Below are 15,955 nucleotides of genomic sequence, written 5' to 3' on the forward strand. Positions count from 1 at the left end.
CACTCATACAAACATGATGATATGTACACATAATCACTTAGGACTCAGATACATATGCACACATTCACAAGCACATATACATACAGTTACACACAGACATAGGCATATAGACATCCATGCACATATACATGTATATAAGCACGCTTGTATGCAAATACATACACATAGGCAAAGACATTCATACTTACCTAGTCACACACATACATACAGGGCATACATGCATACATATATAATACCTGCACAAAACGCACACATAGAGGGATGCAACAATATAGTCATGCATACACATGGACAAAAACATGCACATATAGGAACATGGGCGTAAAGTATACAGATATGGGTCTTACAGTGAACTCTGTATTCTGTCTGTGCTCTGTATACTCTGAATAGTGTCTCACCCACAGCTGCTACTTCTCTACTCTTTCGTAATTACATGGAAACAAGCTCACAGTCACCAGTTGTAGGGAGTTGGGAGAGGTGCGGAGTCCTTTGACCAGCTGATGAGAGTATACATTGAGCGCCAGCTACAGGCGACACTGGGAATTGTAGGTTTGCAGGTGAAATCAGCCCTGACCCTCAGGGATTCTTGGTCCAGCGTGGTCCTTTTTGTGCTGCCCTCCATCACACTGAATGCACAGTGTGCCTGCCTGTCTTGTGGCTCCTGCTAAACCTGCTAGGTGCTCAGGCTGGTGGATTCTGCCACCGGCAAGGTATGCAGATGGGGCTCGAGTGCAAGGCTCTTAGCCAGCCACTAGACTGACCTCTCAGCATACGCCCTCCTTCCAGGGGAACTAGGCTTCAAGACTGAGGGTTAGAATTAGGAGGACAGAAAAAAAGTTGTGAAGAACCTGCTCTGCGGTGGTTAACATTGACCCTGGTTGGTTTTTCTAGGGTGACCCTGGTCCTTCTGGCCCGCCGGGAATCCCAGGAGATGATGGAGAAAGGGTAAGTATCTCTCAGCATCTTTTTACACTGGGAAACTCTGAGTGCAGGCCAGGCAGGGTCGGTGGGGGGTTGGGAAAAGGAAGCATGCATGTTGGCCCAGGCAGGTGGTTGTGTGCTTCTGAGAATGAAGCAAGGCACAAGCATTCATTTTACTTTATCCTTCTTGCCAATGAGGGTCAAACTGTCATGGGTCTCAGAAAGGAAACCTCTAACTACAGGAGGCAGGTGCCCCAGATCCTGTGGAGGGGAGATGCCAGGGACTTAATGAGCTCAGCGGCTCTGCTGATCTCATCTAAATGAGGTGTCAGATGGAGAAGCAAGGGCTCGGGGAGAGCAGGCGGTAGAGGGATGGGGGAAGTCATTGGTGAAGTAACTGAATATAGGAACAGTGGGGAGGGAAAGGCTGCATTCAGGCTTCTTAGCCTGGGCTTTTATGCCCAGAGGACTGACTCCTTAGTGTCCATTCCAGGTATCCTCAGCGGCTGGAGGCTGAGCTCATAGGCCACAGCACAGATGTGCATGGCAGAGAATGCATGGCAGGATTTATGGGCTCCTTGCATTATTGTTGGGAGCTCACAAACCCCAGGAAAGTGGGCGATAGGTGCCATCGTCTCTAGATTTTGAACTTTGTCCAGGAAGTTCCCCTCTCTGGACCTTGGCCTAAGCAGCTGCAAGCTGAGGAAGGAGAGTGGTTCTTTTGGATGCCCCACCCTCTTGGTTCATGGTGGGTTTCATATGCGTGCATCTGTGTGCACATATGCCTTTGTTGACATATGTGCATTCACAGCATGTGCATACATGTACACAACTGTATATGCATAAGTGTACTCACTCCTAGGTGTGTGCATATATATGCATGTGTGTACATATATGCATGCATATGCAAGTAATATGTGTGGCTGCAATTATTGAACATAGGCACACATGAGCATATATGCTGGCAGGTGCTATGTGAGCATGCATGGCTGTGTGTGAGGAAGGCAGGAGAACTGAGTTCTGTGGTAGGAAGCAGCATCTGCTAGTGGCCCCGGGTGTGGCCTGGTGAACCAGAGCAAGCATCCCATCTGGAGTCAGGAGGAAAAGTTTGCCACTGGATGGCTTGGATCCCGGTAGACCCTGAGCTCACCGAAGTCTGTCTGGGGCTCCTCTGCCTCTCCTCTGACACCCTGTTCCTCTGTTTCTGTTACTCATGAGGGTGGCCAAGGCCTTGAACTCAGTGTCTGCCTAACTGCCCTTGCTGCAGTTGTGAGTGTAGCTGGGAAGCAGGACCTGCTTCAGAGCCTCACGGTTCCCTGCAGCAGCTGCACCCTTGCAGCTCCAGAATGAGGACAGGGCCCTCTCCAATGGAGCCAGCATTAACACATTAGTGAATGCCTGAGGAGCAGGCAGAGTCCTGCTGTGGGGTGTGTGTGTGTGCGCGCGTGTGTGTGTGTGTGTGTGTGTGTGTGTGTGAGAGAGAGAGACAGACAGACAGACAGACAGACAGAGACAGACAGAGAAACAGACAGAGAGACAGAGAGAGACAGAGAGACAGAGACACAGAGAGACTATGTGTGTGTGTGTACCCAGGCCTCAATGCTTGTCCTTAAACATTTTTTTCTTTCTCCATAGGGTGACGATGGAGAAGTTGGGCCCAGGGGACTGCCCGGGGAGCCTGTAAGTTGCTGATGGGAGGGACTCTGGGCCTCAGTTCCACAGTCATGAGCTGATGGGTGTGGAGTAAGTTAGAGAGCTTGGTCTAGGGAAAGAGGCACATGACATTTGCCCAGGAAAGAAAAGAGGGAGGACACTAGGGGCTGGGCACCTCTAGGGAGTCTATACTGACCCTTTCTACAGGAGGAAGATGGGCCTTGGAGAGCTGTAGCAAATGCCCAGGGGCACCGTAACTCTAGTGGAATCATGCTGGGTGCCCACGTGCAGCATGGAGGACATTCAGAGGGCCCATGGTGGACACTCAAGTGCGTCAGAGTAGACAGGAAGACATAGTATAGTGGGTGTTCTGCAGGAATCATAGCAGTAACAAGGTGGGCATTGAGGGCATGGTGGTAGGTGTCCAAGGTGCTGTAGCAGACATTCCATCAGCAGCCATAGTGGGTGCCGGGCAGTTGAGGGGACTGAATAGGCCCAAGCTTGTCTTAGGCCTGGCAACTACACCCTACAGGGTGGTGCCCAGCCTGCTGCAGGAAAAGCTGCCTTTTGCCAGCCACCGTGTATTTAGGCTTAAGGCATATTTCCACAAGGGCAAAAGGACATTAATTACCCGGCATTTACTGATGTTCAGAAACCCACGTTTATTATCCAAGTCAGGCGGCTGTTTGTATCTGGTGAAGCTAATTGATGAGCTACGCCTTAAACGCCGTGCAGGGCAGAGCTCGGGTCGGCATGCTCAGGTTCATTTGGGATGAAATTATACCCTAGACGTCTGATTAGCCACCGAGGAGGATCCATCAGCCTTGTTCTCCTTAACACACATCTAAGTGGTGCCTTCTGGGTTAGCCGTGTCTCAAACACATGTATAAGACTAAGTATTAAAATAATGAAGGAAGCATTTAAGACGCAGAGAATGTGAAGAAAGGTTGGGCTTTTTGGGTTTGGGTTTGTTTGTTTATGTCCTCCCCAGCCCCATCTAAAAGGTTCTGGCAAAATAAGGGCAATTGAGATCCAAGTGTCTTGAGTGAAACCTATAATTTCCTAAGTGGACCATTCCCCTAGACTTCAGTTGCGCCTCAGGCCAGATCTTCAGTGTAGGATGCAGGCATTGGGCACCGCCCTTCAGTGTCCAGAGGAGGGAAGACAGATTGTGTCTCTCCCAAGTAGCTGTCCCCTACAAGACCTTATAAAGTTCCTTGCAAGCCTGCTGTCTTCTGAACCTGTTCCCTGCTCCCTTGAACTCTGTCATCCCAGAAATGACAGCATTGCATGTCACTGGGGAGAGAGATTGAAGAAAGACTCGGTGATAAACACGGGACCCAGCAGTACAATGTAACTTCACGAGTTTTCAATAGAGAGATTTTTGTGCTCACCTTCCTGAGTATCAGAGGCAGGCAGAAAAGACCCCTTCCCTTAGGACACCCCTGATGCCTAGCCGGGTCCCTCCATACCAGGAGCGCCCTGCTTCTGATCCCCAGTGTCTAGGTGGAGAGGAAGATGGGGTGAGTGACAGTGGGGGGCATCATGGCAACTCTCTCAGGATTCTGGAGTCACCACCTGCACTCTTTCCGGCACAGGGTACTGGGTGTGGGCTGTACAGGGCAGACAAGCAGGCCACACCTCCAGCCAGGTTCCATCCTTCCTCATCTTTTCTTTTTGCAGGGACCACGTGGTCTGCTTGGGCCAAAAGGCCCTCCAGGGCCTCCTGGACCTCCTGTAAGTTCTGTCACCTCTTGATGTATGTGTACACAGTATAGCACCAGAAACCCTCTGACCCAGCTAGCAATACCGGGGCCATGGGGCCATGGGGCCATGGGGCCATGCTGACCTTAGTGTATGCCAGCTGTAGGTGTGAGGGGCTGTGGGTCATTCATGCTCATACATGAGGAACCAGAAAACGCGTGGTGCTCAGGCAGCTGGCCTTGCTGCTCCTTTAGACTTTTCTACCCCTGTTCTGGCACACAGCATCTGCTGTGCTGCTGTGGCTATTGTTGTTTTCTGTCATAAGCAGTACCTCAGAATGCCACACTGTCCCTCTGCTTAAGAGCCTTCCAGCATTTTGGGGGGGTTGGTTTTGGGAAGGAGGGAGAGGCTCATGGTATTGATTGAGTTCTCTGTTTTGGGTGGGTGAAATTAGTCTTGCCCTCTTCGGCCTCTCTGGGAGACTTTTTCTAGATTGCAGGGTCTGCTCATATGAGGGTGCTGGGGCCTTATTGTGAAGGGTAGTAGCCCCAGCTGTTAGGGGTGGACAGTAGAGTATGTCCTTTCCCCAGACAGAAACTACCCACGTCCAAGTATGCAGAGTGGAGTGGGTGATTCTGTGTTGAAAACACCTTCCCCCTCCCCCTTTTTTTGTAACTCTCCTGCAGGGTGTAACGGGTATGGATGGCCAGCCTGGCCCAAAAGGAAATGTGGTGAGTCCCAGGGGTCACATGGCCTGGATTTTGGTGATGGTCTGTGGGCACAGTCCATGCCTGGCTGTGGAGGTCTACATCACCTGGAAATTGGGGTAGGAGAGTGGGCACCTTAGCCTCTGGCCCATGGCTTAGTGCTGCCCTCTGGTGGCAAAGCCTCATGCTAGAACCCCAAGTTGATATTTGTTATCCAAAGCCAGCTAGGAGTTGGAAGTCAGTTTCATCAGATGGGTCTGTTCGCTCTCTATCCAAGTCAAGGGCGCACATTTCTATCAATAGATTATTGCCTGGCCAGCTCCTGTCAAACTTTTGCCTTGATGGACACCAGGGTGCTGGGTACAAGTCCACATGCCCTTTGGGTGTAAGGATCTGACACCGAAAGCAGGCAGATCCCCCTTTCCAGAAAGCTGCTCCCACACATGGACTCCTGGGGTTACTGGTGGAAAAGATGAGGTGTGGAAATGGGATTTCCCCAAAATGGGGTGTGGTTCCTAGATCTCTTCTCAGGTCCTTTGCCTCTGTTTTTCTAGGGTCCCCAGGGAGAGCCTGGGCCCCCAGGACAGCAGGGTAATCCTGGTGCCCAGGTAAGTGTCTCAGGAAAAGGTGACTTGGAGGCATCAGGGGTGGGACACAGGTTCTGGCCAAGTGTCTGGGAAGTGCACTTAGCTCTGCCACCAACATGTTTGGTACCTGGATGGGGGGTGGTCACTGGGAAGATGGTGGAGGGTGAGGAGGGGCCTCTGGTCAGTCCTCTCATTCCTCTGCTGGTTTTTCCTCTTAGGGTCTTCCAGGTCCCCAGGGTGCCATTGGTCCTCCAGGAGAAAAGGTAGGTGGAACCGATGGATGTGTGAAGAGGGGCTGCCTGTCATGGGGCATACGTCTGTGCAGGCCTGGGAGACCTGCAGTCCTTCCATTGCAGGCATGCACACCTTGCTCTCCTGAAGTTTAGCCCTCTGGGAATGAAGCCTATCAGTCTCGGGGCAGATGCTGAATCTTCCTCATTAATTGATCCATAGATTCATCTATCGATTTGCCTGCCATCTATGTATAGAGGTGGCAGTTTTAGCAATCTTCATACCAGCACACACTGTTGACTATGAAATATGTGCCATTTATCAGAAGATTAAATTGGGCATCTTATTTAGTTGAGTGCTCTTTGGCTCATAGACGTATAGTACTTACCGTGTCCTGGGACTCGTACTCTTCCGACAGCATCACAGAGCCCAGGCATGGGCTGTTTCAGCAAGTGCAAACTGTCTAGGTCTCCACCAGCAAGAACCACTACAGAGGTGGTTCTGATGGAGTCTCCCAGATCCCGGGAGAGCTTATTGAAATACAGTCAGCCAGGCTGTGATAGACCTTGTTAAGAATGTCACAGGATGGTGGCCTGGTGGCCCTGTGGCTGCCCTGCCCTGCCATGGGAGGGATTGCATAGGTGCCAGTGGGGAATGTGAGGAAGGTACTGACCTCAGAAGGCTCCTAGGACAGCAGCATCTCAGGAGATGAAAGGGAGAGAGAAGATGGGGGTGGAGGTGATCCCATAGCAGAACTGAAGGTTCTGGTGGAGGAGGCACCTCATTGGGTGCATGAGTGACGGTGTCTGAATATTTACTTTGAGTGTCTATAGAGAAGGATTGGACATCCCAGGAAAGAAACGTCAGAGGTATTTGCTCACAGACTGTCTTATTTGCACTAGGGTCCTTTGGGAAAACCAGGTCTCCCAGGAATGCCAGGTGCTGATGGACCCCCGGTGAGTAGTGTCCCCCACCCTGTCCCTCTCCTCCCCAGAGGGGCACTGGGAGCATTGTTGTCCAGAAGCACTGTGGGTGAAGATCGTGTGCTCTGGTCTCTGTGCTGAGTGATGACTGGGTTCTGGACAAGCCTTCATGCCGTGTTCCTGTCATGGAGTTGATGTGACTGCACAGAAGGAGCCGTACTTGTTAGGGTGTGCAAATTAGTCCCCCGAAATCAGTATCATGTTTGAAACTGTGAGGAGTACTGGGCTGGGCTCCAAGCCATCACACCTGTCCCTGGTGTGGAAGTGAGGGGCAGGGTGTGCCAGAGGTATTTTTAGTGTTCACAGAGTGAGTTGGGGGGGGGGAGGTTGCTGGGGTGGGCAATTCATCTGCAGTGAGCGCAGCTGGGAGCCAGATTAGGCAGAGCCTGGAAATAACAAGTGAGCGACAGGTCCAACCTAGGGGGGTAGGGTGTGCAGAAAGAGAAGCAGGGAAGAGGAAGCAATTAGGGGCACGTGTGTGCCTGTGTGTATGTGTGTGTGTGTGTGTGTGTGTGTGTGTGAGAGAGAGAGAGAGAGAGAGAGAGAGAGAGAGAGAGAGAGACAGAGACAGACACAGAGACACAGAGACACAGAGAGAGACAGAGACAGAGAAAGACAGAGAGAGTGTGGGTGTGTGTGTATGCGTGTGTGTCTATCCACACGTGCCATTCTGACTGAAGATGCCCTCTGGTTTGAGAGTTTTTTTAATTTTAAATTTAATTTAGGTATTTTTAAAGTAAATTATTAAATTCACCCCTCCAATTTCTCCCCTCCTTTTCCCACTTCGTGTGCTCTTTTGTGTTTAGTGAAACTCAAAGAATCTATCTCAGAAGGCAAGATGAGATACATGAATTATTTATGACAGTTTCATTTATTATTTTAATAACACCATTAAATCGTAAATGCAGGGGTAAGCTGGGGGGGGGGAGAAAATGCCCCAGGGGCATGGAAGGGATTGCAGCACAAATGTGAGGACCAGAGTTCAGGTCCATAGACCCCATGAAATTCTGGGTGGTCATGGTGTGCACATACTAGCTGGAAAGCAGAGACAGGGGACTCACCACAGCAAGCTGGCTGGCAAGACTAGTTACAGTGCAATCTCTGGGTCTGTGAATGAGACAGTGACCAAGGATAACTCCTGACATAAGTCTCAAGCCTCCGTGTCCTCATGCACACATACATGTGTTTACATGTAAACATACATTATACACACATGTGTACATTATACACTCACATGCAAACATATAAAGAAAAAGAACTAAATGGGAATGTTGAGTGTGCTAACGTGCTGGGGATGGTTCTCCATCAGCTGTCACCTCCACTCCACAAGGGTCACATGGCCCAGTGAATCCCAGACCCCAGATTGTCTTTGGTTAGCCTGAGCAAATAAGTTTAGTCACCCCCATTCCCATGTGGACATGCCAGGGAGTTTGGGAGCTAAGTGACTGGTATTTCCCAGTGTATCATTTCTTCCCTTTTAATTGTCATTTATTTCATGTTGTGTCAATGACATATTTTCTAATAGACATTGAGGTCAGGGAATTGGCAAGTAGGTGGCTCTATCCATCCCCATTGGCCATCACTCATCACAGGACCATGGCTTCCTAGTGTCTGTTTCCTGTAGGTGATGACCACAGATGGAGGTCTACTGCAGTGTCGTATATCGTCTGCAGGGAGGAGAGCAGCTATACCCTTTCCATAACCAGGCATGTCTCTGGCCTCCATAGTCCTGGCTGGTTCTGGCCTGGAATTCAATTTCTCTCACCACACTGAACGCCCCCTCCCCTGTAGCGGCAGGTCCTGAGCATGGTCTCCTTTTGTATCTTGTGAATGCAGCACCCAGCACCCCCTGGCCTGGAGACTCTCTTCTCTGTTTCTGGCTCTATTAGTTACTTTTCCTATTGTGACAAAATAGGGAACAAAACCAACTTAAGGTAGGAGGGGCTCACGGTTTGAGGATGTACAGTCCATTATAACAGGAAAGTTGCCCACAGCTGCAGATGGAGCAGCTGGTAACAATGTATCAGCAAGAAGCAGAGGTGGATGGTGGTGCTCTGCTGGCTTTGGTCTTTTCATTCAGTCTGGAACCTCAGTCCCTGGGATGGTGCCACCCACACACAGTTAGGGGGAGTCTTCGCCTCATTTAACCTAATTTTAGACCCTCCCTTGAAGGCATGCCCTGAGGTTTGCCTCTTAGTGATTCCACATTCTGTCAGGTCCAATACTGAAGCTTTAAAATGCCCCATGGGAGAGGCCTGGTTTCTGCCTGCGAAGGGACCAAACATAGCAGGTGGGGCAGAAAGGCATGGGGGATCCCAAACAGATCCAGCGGTCCATGTCTGGAAAGGAGGGAAGATGGGTGGCTTTCCCTATAAAAGCAGCTTACTGTTGATAAACCTTGAAGAGGGCAGCTTGTGCTGAGGCGGTTTTCCTCCAGTATTCCTTTAGTTTTGGTTGTGAAGAAAGAATGATTGACAGGCCAGGGAGATGGCTCAGTTAGGAAAGTGTTTAGCCCAGCATGCATAGAGGCTGGGCATGGCAATGCAGGCCTGGCATTCTGGGGCTGTGAGAAAGAAAAGAGACAGATCCCTGGGCCTCTATAGAGTTTTAGGTTCAGTGAGATTCCATCTTAAAGGTTACGATGGGGAGCAGTTGAGAAAGACACCTGATAGCAACCTCTGGCCCCTACATGCACTCACACATGTATACATATGCCCATAAATATGCACACACGTGGAGGGACAGAGGAGAGAGAAGAGAGGGAAGGAGGGAAGGAGGGAAGGAGGGAGAGACAGAGAGAGACACACAGAGAAGAAGGGTTTAAGTCATACCTAGTACTCTGAAATGTGATTCATTCCCCAGAGCACACAGCAAAATGATGGGAAAATAGGGCCAGTAAAAATTAAATGTGAAAGTCTATTCAAGGTTTGGAGAAAGTGCTCATGATCTAATACTAAATGCGGATCATATTATACCTGCCCACTTTGTATGCACACACACAGAAAAAAAAATTAACTGGAAGCCCATGCCCCCGACCAGTCTCGTGGCTCTGCATGGTGGGCTGCAGGGGGGGTTAATTTCCTTTTCCGCTCTCCTAATTGTCTACAATGAACATATATTACTTTTTTAATCAGAAAAATATCAAATACAAATAATTTAAGCTTTATTATTTTTCCATTATGAAAGTAACATTCACCATAAAATATTGGGAAAATGTGCAGTGGGAGAGGAGAGGGAGAGGAAGAGAAAGAAGGAGAGGGAGAAGGAGGGAGGGAGGGAGGGAGGGAGGGAGAGAGAGAGAGAGAGAGAGAGAGAGAGAGAGAGAGAGAGAGAGAGAGAGAGAGAACAGCTTAGCCTTGCACAACAGGAAGATTTGTCAGTGTTACATTTTCTTCTCTTCTTCCCAGCCTCATGGTTACAAAATGAGTCCTGGGCCTCTCACTGCAGTTGCTTCCTTCTAGAACGCAGCTGAGACCCATCTAAGGCACCTGGGCAGCCATGGCAATGGTACCCCAGCTCCTGTCCCTCACACTCTGCTAGGTGCTTGCTGAGCACCTAGGGAACCTCTCCTTGGTGCAGTGTAAGCACATGCAGTTTCCCACATGCCTCTGAAGGAGTTCCACATGGCGAGGGCATCTGTATTCTCTAGTGACCCTCACTGCATGTCCTGGCTTAGGACTCCTGAGCAGATCCATATGGTGGCTGGGCACTGATAAGAAGACCACAGGTCTGCCTGTGGCAGGACACGCGCTCCTTGGCGTCTTGCATTCAGCCTTGCAGCCTTAACCTCTGGTACCCTAGGCACATGTAGGGTGCACGGACCGACTGCAAGCATGATCATCATTTCTGAAAGGCAGGGGCTGGTCCAGCTTGTCCGCGGGGCCAGAACAGCAGCCACAGTCCACCAGTGGGTGCCCTAATTTCCCTCCAAGGTCACTGGACTCCCACATGAGAACTTTGTGTCCCAATTCACTTGTTAGGAACTTTATAAAATCAATTATCCAACCACAGGAAGCAATGGAGCACATGCCCGGTTCTTCCCCTCAGAGACAGAGCCCCAGACCCACTCAAGCTAGAGCAAGGGTTTATCTTTCCATTGCTCACCTGAGGGAGAATGGGCCTAGAGAACACAGAGGACTTGCTCAAGCATGCACGATAGTTTCAATGTATCCAAGGTAGACTTGAGCCCCTCTCCATCACCTGGACAAGGTGGGGGCCAGAGTGCATGCCCATAAGTGAGCACAGCCTTTTTGCTTTCCTCTCTCCCTGAGGCTCTAACCTCAGGGTCAGCCTGCTCCAGCAGAGCCTCTGCTGTATTGTGGAGGATGTAATTAGTCCAGGCGCAGGTAGGTGAGACACGGTCAGAGGACACGGGTACCTCTGCAGGGCCACCTCTCATCTTTGCTCAGTTTCTCTGGACTCAGGGACCCTCTGGGATGTGACTGAAGCAATTTGAAGTGCTGAGGCACTCAGTCAGGTGACAAGATGGTCTTCTTTCTGCTCTAACTGCCTGCCCCTAGTTTCCCCAAACAACCAGTTGCTGTGTTTGGCAGACATTGTGTGGCCCTTGCTGGTCCTGGAAGTCAGGATCCAGAAGTCTTGTCTAAGTTCATTATCCTGTGGGTTCATCCTGTGGAGAGGGCAGAGCTGGGGGATTGGGACATAAATACTGCTAAGGTAGGAGGCCTCTTTCTGAGCAGGTGGCTAACTAATGAAGACCTTCTCTCTTGTGACAGGGGCACCCTGGAAAAGAAGGTCCTCCAGGAGAGAAAGGAGGCCAGGTGGGTACCCACGGCACCCTGTCTCAACAGCCAGTCTCTGTATTGGTCTCCTAAGCAGGGTGGTGGGTGGGGCATGGGGTGAGGGAGAGGCAGTGCCTGGACTGTAAGCTTCAGTCAGTCATGGGAAAGGGCTTTTGACTACGGAAGGATGCCATCTCCCTAGACAGGATACCCTTGTTCCCCTCGGCTGAAAAGTGCCTCACCTCAAGGTCCCCAGGATGGAGACATGTTATTTCAATGACCCTGTCTTTTCTCAACCCAGGGCTATGTTTTCTTATATTACATAGCAACAACCCCCCACCAACCCCCGAATCCCTCTGGGCCTCCTGAAGCTGGACACAGCATCTGACTGTCCTCAAATATTTTTGCTTTTTAAAAGGCATCACCCACTACCTCCATCATCAGCATCAGTACCAGTGAGGACCACAAGGCAGGGCCTCCTGCATCTCCCACAAGGCTAGGGTCCCACAGTGGTTGCCCAGGTACTCACACCTGAAAATAGCTAATGTTCTTTCACTTTGATCTTAGGGTCCTCCTGGCCCCCAGGGTCCCATTGGCTACCCCGGTCCACGAGGAGTCAAGGTAAGAGGGGACTCTGCAGCTCTGGGTCTTCATACAAGTCAGGGTGGGATGGATGTATGGACCTGGCTGGTTCCTGGCAGCTTCTCTGTTGTTAAGCCCTGCTCCAGGCACTCTAGAGTAGCCTAGCTCCCCAGTTCAGTATGCACATGCTGGGACCTCAGACAGCATGTCTGAGCAGGTGAGGATCTTGCCTGCCAGCTAGGGGACAGACTGCTACAGGATGAGGGATTACCTCCTAGTCAGCTTGTGAAGAAGTGGGGACACTGTACTGGCCACCCTCTTGTGTTTACCATTTGTTCATACCAGGCTGACCTCTGGAGCCTTTCATGGATGTGGATCTTGTGAGGCAGGGGTATGGCCAGCCTGGGGAAGCCCAGAAACAGTCCTTTGAGCTACTGGCATGTTGGAAGAGGAAAAAGACTAGTATGTCCTGTCAAATCCCCAGCAGGCAGGGTTCGTGAGAGATGTCCATTTGTTTACAATCGTGTTTCTGCTGGTAGAAATTCCTGGAACCTTGTTAAGTGGGGCACAGAGTGCCAGAGCAATATTGAGAGCAAGGTCCCCTTTGTCCCTTCAGCACTAACTGAGTTTGCTTTGAGCTGCATGATTTAATCTTGAGTTCCACGATTCCTGGGGCGAAGGCACATTCCTGTGTAGAAGATGAGCGTCTATTGACAGGGTCTCTTCCTTCACTATACAGGGACTTTGCAATATCTCAAAACTCCAGTCTCTCTCCCCGCCCCCCCAGCACCCGGCAAAAAAAGATAACAGCCCCTTCCTTCAAAATGACATGAAGGGGAACAGAGGTGTGCCCCCTGTGAGTGTGCATATATGCACAAGCATACCACAAAGCAACTTCGGTTTGAAGAATTTATATAAACATGACCCAGGCCACTGCCCCCACCCATGTACCTTGTGGTACTTTCTGTCCAGCATTGATGCAGACCCAAAGTATACAGCTGCCCTGGGTTGTGGAGGGTGGAGAACTCACAACCTCAGTGTTCAGAGACTGTCCGGAATCCCTCCAAGCATGGTACCCGTGTCTAGACTTGAACCCAAATGGCCCTGTTTCTGTGCCTCAGAAACCCTGGCATCCTAGTTTCAAGAGTGACCTCTGGAAGATGGCAGCCTTAGGCAGGTCAGGTTCCTCCTGAAGCATGTTTTTCCTGACTACTGAAGGCTGGGAGGGAGATAATTGAGCAGCAGCGCTGATGATAGGAGCTCTACGTGTGTTTATCTTACAAATTTCTGTCGCCTACCCTAAGCCTTTGGCAGCTCCTATACATGGCTAATTGCGTAAGGCTTCCTCTGCAAGCTGAAAGGTGTTTACTTTAAAATGTTTATGGAGAATGCTCTTATCTATCGATCTGAACATGAGCAATCCAGTTGAGACTTGGAAGCGGAGAGGGAAGCAAGCATTAAGACAGTTTTCATAAGAGCAAGAGATAGTACTGCCCCTTGTGCTCTTGAGAACAGACGTGGTGTTGGCCACCTCATGAGTGCCAGGCCCACGGGCACAGCAGAGGTAGGTGTGGGAGCTGTCACCATTAGGGTAGAGAAATCTGATTATTTCCTACCCAAGCTTCTTCCCAAGATGGGGTTCTGTCATGGCCTGTCGGCTATAAGAAAAATTCCATAATCTAGGGTTTTGTAATAGAGACTGGAAGTCCAAGGTCAAGGTGCAAGCGGATCATCATTTGGTTAGGGTCGCTTTCTGCTTCACAGCCTGGCTCTTCTCACTGCAGCCTCATAAGGTGGAAAGAGCAGACAGCCTCTCTCACCCCGCTCCCCTACTTCCCACCAAGAGTTGAACTCGGGGCTTGCCCACATCCCCTGAGCACTCTACCACCAAACTAAATAACCCCCTTATTTTTAATCGTTGTTTTGAGGAAGAATCTCACTAAGTTGCCTAGGTGTCTGGTCTTAAACTCATGCTCCTTCTGCTGCAGGGTCATGAGCAGTTGGGTTTGCAGGTCTGTGTCAGCTTCAGGGTCATGAGCAGTTGGGTTTGCAGGTCTGTGTCAGCTTCAGGGTCATGAGCAGTTGGGTTTGCAGGTCTGTGTCAGCAGGCCTGGACCTGAGAGGTCATCTCTGCTGGGTTCTTCTGTGTCTGTTTCTCTCCACCACAGAGATGCTTGGAAGAGTGAGATGGTGGGTGGGGCTCTAGGTACCACCCACTGTCTTCTTCTATGGAGACTTCTAGATATCCAGAAGGCACTCAGGATAAAAACAGTGCCCAGAAACCATTGGTTCCAAGGCAGCTGTCCAGACAGGGCACATTGTACATTCCTGAATCTGTTGGACCACAGATATTCTTCAACTCCTGTTACTTCGGTGCGTGTGGCAAGCCTTGCTCACGGACTCTGTGTAGACATGTCATGATATCTCCATGTCTGCTCTACGCTCCTCTTCATTTTTCAGTTTGCTGCCCAACATTGACTCAGGTTTGAGCAAGCACACAGGAGACTTCCTAGAGTCAGCACTCATTCCCTAGGGCCATTCCATCTACGGCTGCTTTCAAGGGCCAGTATCCTAATGGGCTGGGCACCTATGCTGTCAACCCACATCCATTTATTCGGTGTTGGGATGAGTGAGCAAGAGCAGCTCTGACCCAGCTGCTATCCAGATCCATCCTGTTCAGCAGCTGTCCTCTTGCTCCTCCGTTCTGCATTCTAAGCTGTGCATCATGGGATACCGAGTAGGGATGTTGTCAACCATGGGCTTGTCTCTTGATGCTCCAAGCCCTCCTTCCTTCCAGTGATTGAGATCTCAGGGTACCTGTCTACCTGGCTTATAGCTCCTACCTTCCTGTGTCAAAGCTCAGATCTCAGTCCTGACTCCTGGATCTGTATGTCTCCATTCTAAAGAGCTTCTTTCTAAAGCTCTTCCCAGCCCCAACCTCAGAACTACCAAGCCTATGTGGATCTCTGGCCAGCAGAGGGCAGCTGGTGGCACCTGGGTCTAGAAGGTGGCTCAGGCCCAGACTGCAGCCTCAATCATGAAGAAACTGAGCCTTGTGACTCCTCTGCAGTCCTAGGCAGAGGTGGCTTGAGGCAACTCCTGGAGTCAACAGTGAGTCCATGTAGGTAAATGTCACCCCTCTCAGGAGCCCAAGGTCAGAAGGCATGGATGGTTAAGCTGTGGCTCCATCTGTTACTAGGTTTTATGACTTCGCCTCTGACAACAGAGGGACTGGGACCATTGATAATAGAAGAAAGGGGGCCTCTGTGTGTCCTTAGAGCTGTGTCTAACAGGGATTTGATGTCCACCCTGGGCTGAGGCCAGCCATACTCATTGTGACATTAGTTGGTGCAATACCATGTCACCTTTCAATGATAATGCAGAATTAACACAAACAGCCAGTGCACAACATTTGTCTACTGGATGTCCAGTATGCACAGGGCACTGCCCTGAGGACTTTCAGATCAGCCTTTTTCCAACAGTAGAGATAGGCTAGAGTCCTTGTCAATCCACTTCCAGATAAGAAAACAGGCATGCAGAAGTCTGGGACATCTTCAGAGGCCACAGAAAGGGTCAGGATCTTAACTCACCAGCCTGCATTGAGTTTTTCCTAGCTGCAGGATTGAGGGACTCTTCCTAGAACAGGCAGGCATGCTAACCTGGGAAACTGTTGGCAGGGCTTTGGGCCTTTAGAAAGGCAATATCAGGCCTTTGAGTAATCTGGGCAGGGGAAAGTTTGGATGTTTGTGCAGAGGCCAGGGTAGGAGTTTAGGACAGTGGGGGCCTCACATGATCTCCTGTCAATCAATGAGAGAACAGGAAACACCTCTCCCTCCAGAGATGGA

At 50.3% G+C, this 15,955-nt stretch overlaps 1 protein-coding gene across 2 annotated transcripts in view; it reads left to right on the forward strand.

Annotated features, from left to right (window-relative positions):
* Col5a1 (collagen type V alpha 1 chain) overlaps nucleotides 1-15,955 on the forward strand; it is a 151,755-nt gene that overhangs the window by 83,325 nt on the left and 52,475 nt on the right. For both annotated transcript variants that reach the window (XM_021182365.2, XM_021182371.2), the window contains exons 19-27: nucleotides 892-945; nucleotides 2,557-2,601; nucleotides 4,258-4,311; nucleotides 4,965-5,009; nucleotides 5,540-5,593; nucleotides 5,791-5,835; nucleotides 6,706-6,759; nucleotides 11,523-11,567; nucleotides 12,096-12,149. In XM_021182365.2, coding sequence (XP_021038024.1) covers nucleotides 892-945; nucleotides 2,557-2,601; nucleotides 4,258-4,311; nucleotides 4,965-5,009; nucleotides 5,540-5,593; nucleotides 5,791-5,835; nucleotides 6,706-6,759; nucleotides 11,523-11,567; nucleotides 12,096-12,149 — 450 coding nt within the window. The remainder of the gene's footprint in view (nucleotides 1-891; nucleotides 946-2,556; nucleotides 2,602-4,257; nucleotides 4,312-4,964; nucleotides 5,010-5,539; nucleotides 5,594-5,790; nucleotides 5,836-6,705; nucleotides 6,760-11,522; nucleotides 11,568-12,095; nucleotides 12,150-15,955) is intronic.

This window comes from Mus caroli, chromosome 2 (assembly GCF_900094665.2).
Source record: "Mus caroli chromosome 2, CAROLI_EIJ_v1.1, whole genome shotgun sequence".
NCBI lineage: Eukaryota > Metazoa > Chordata > Mammalia > Rodentia > Muridae > Mus > Mus caroli.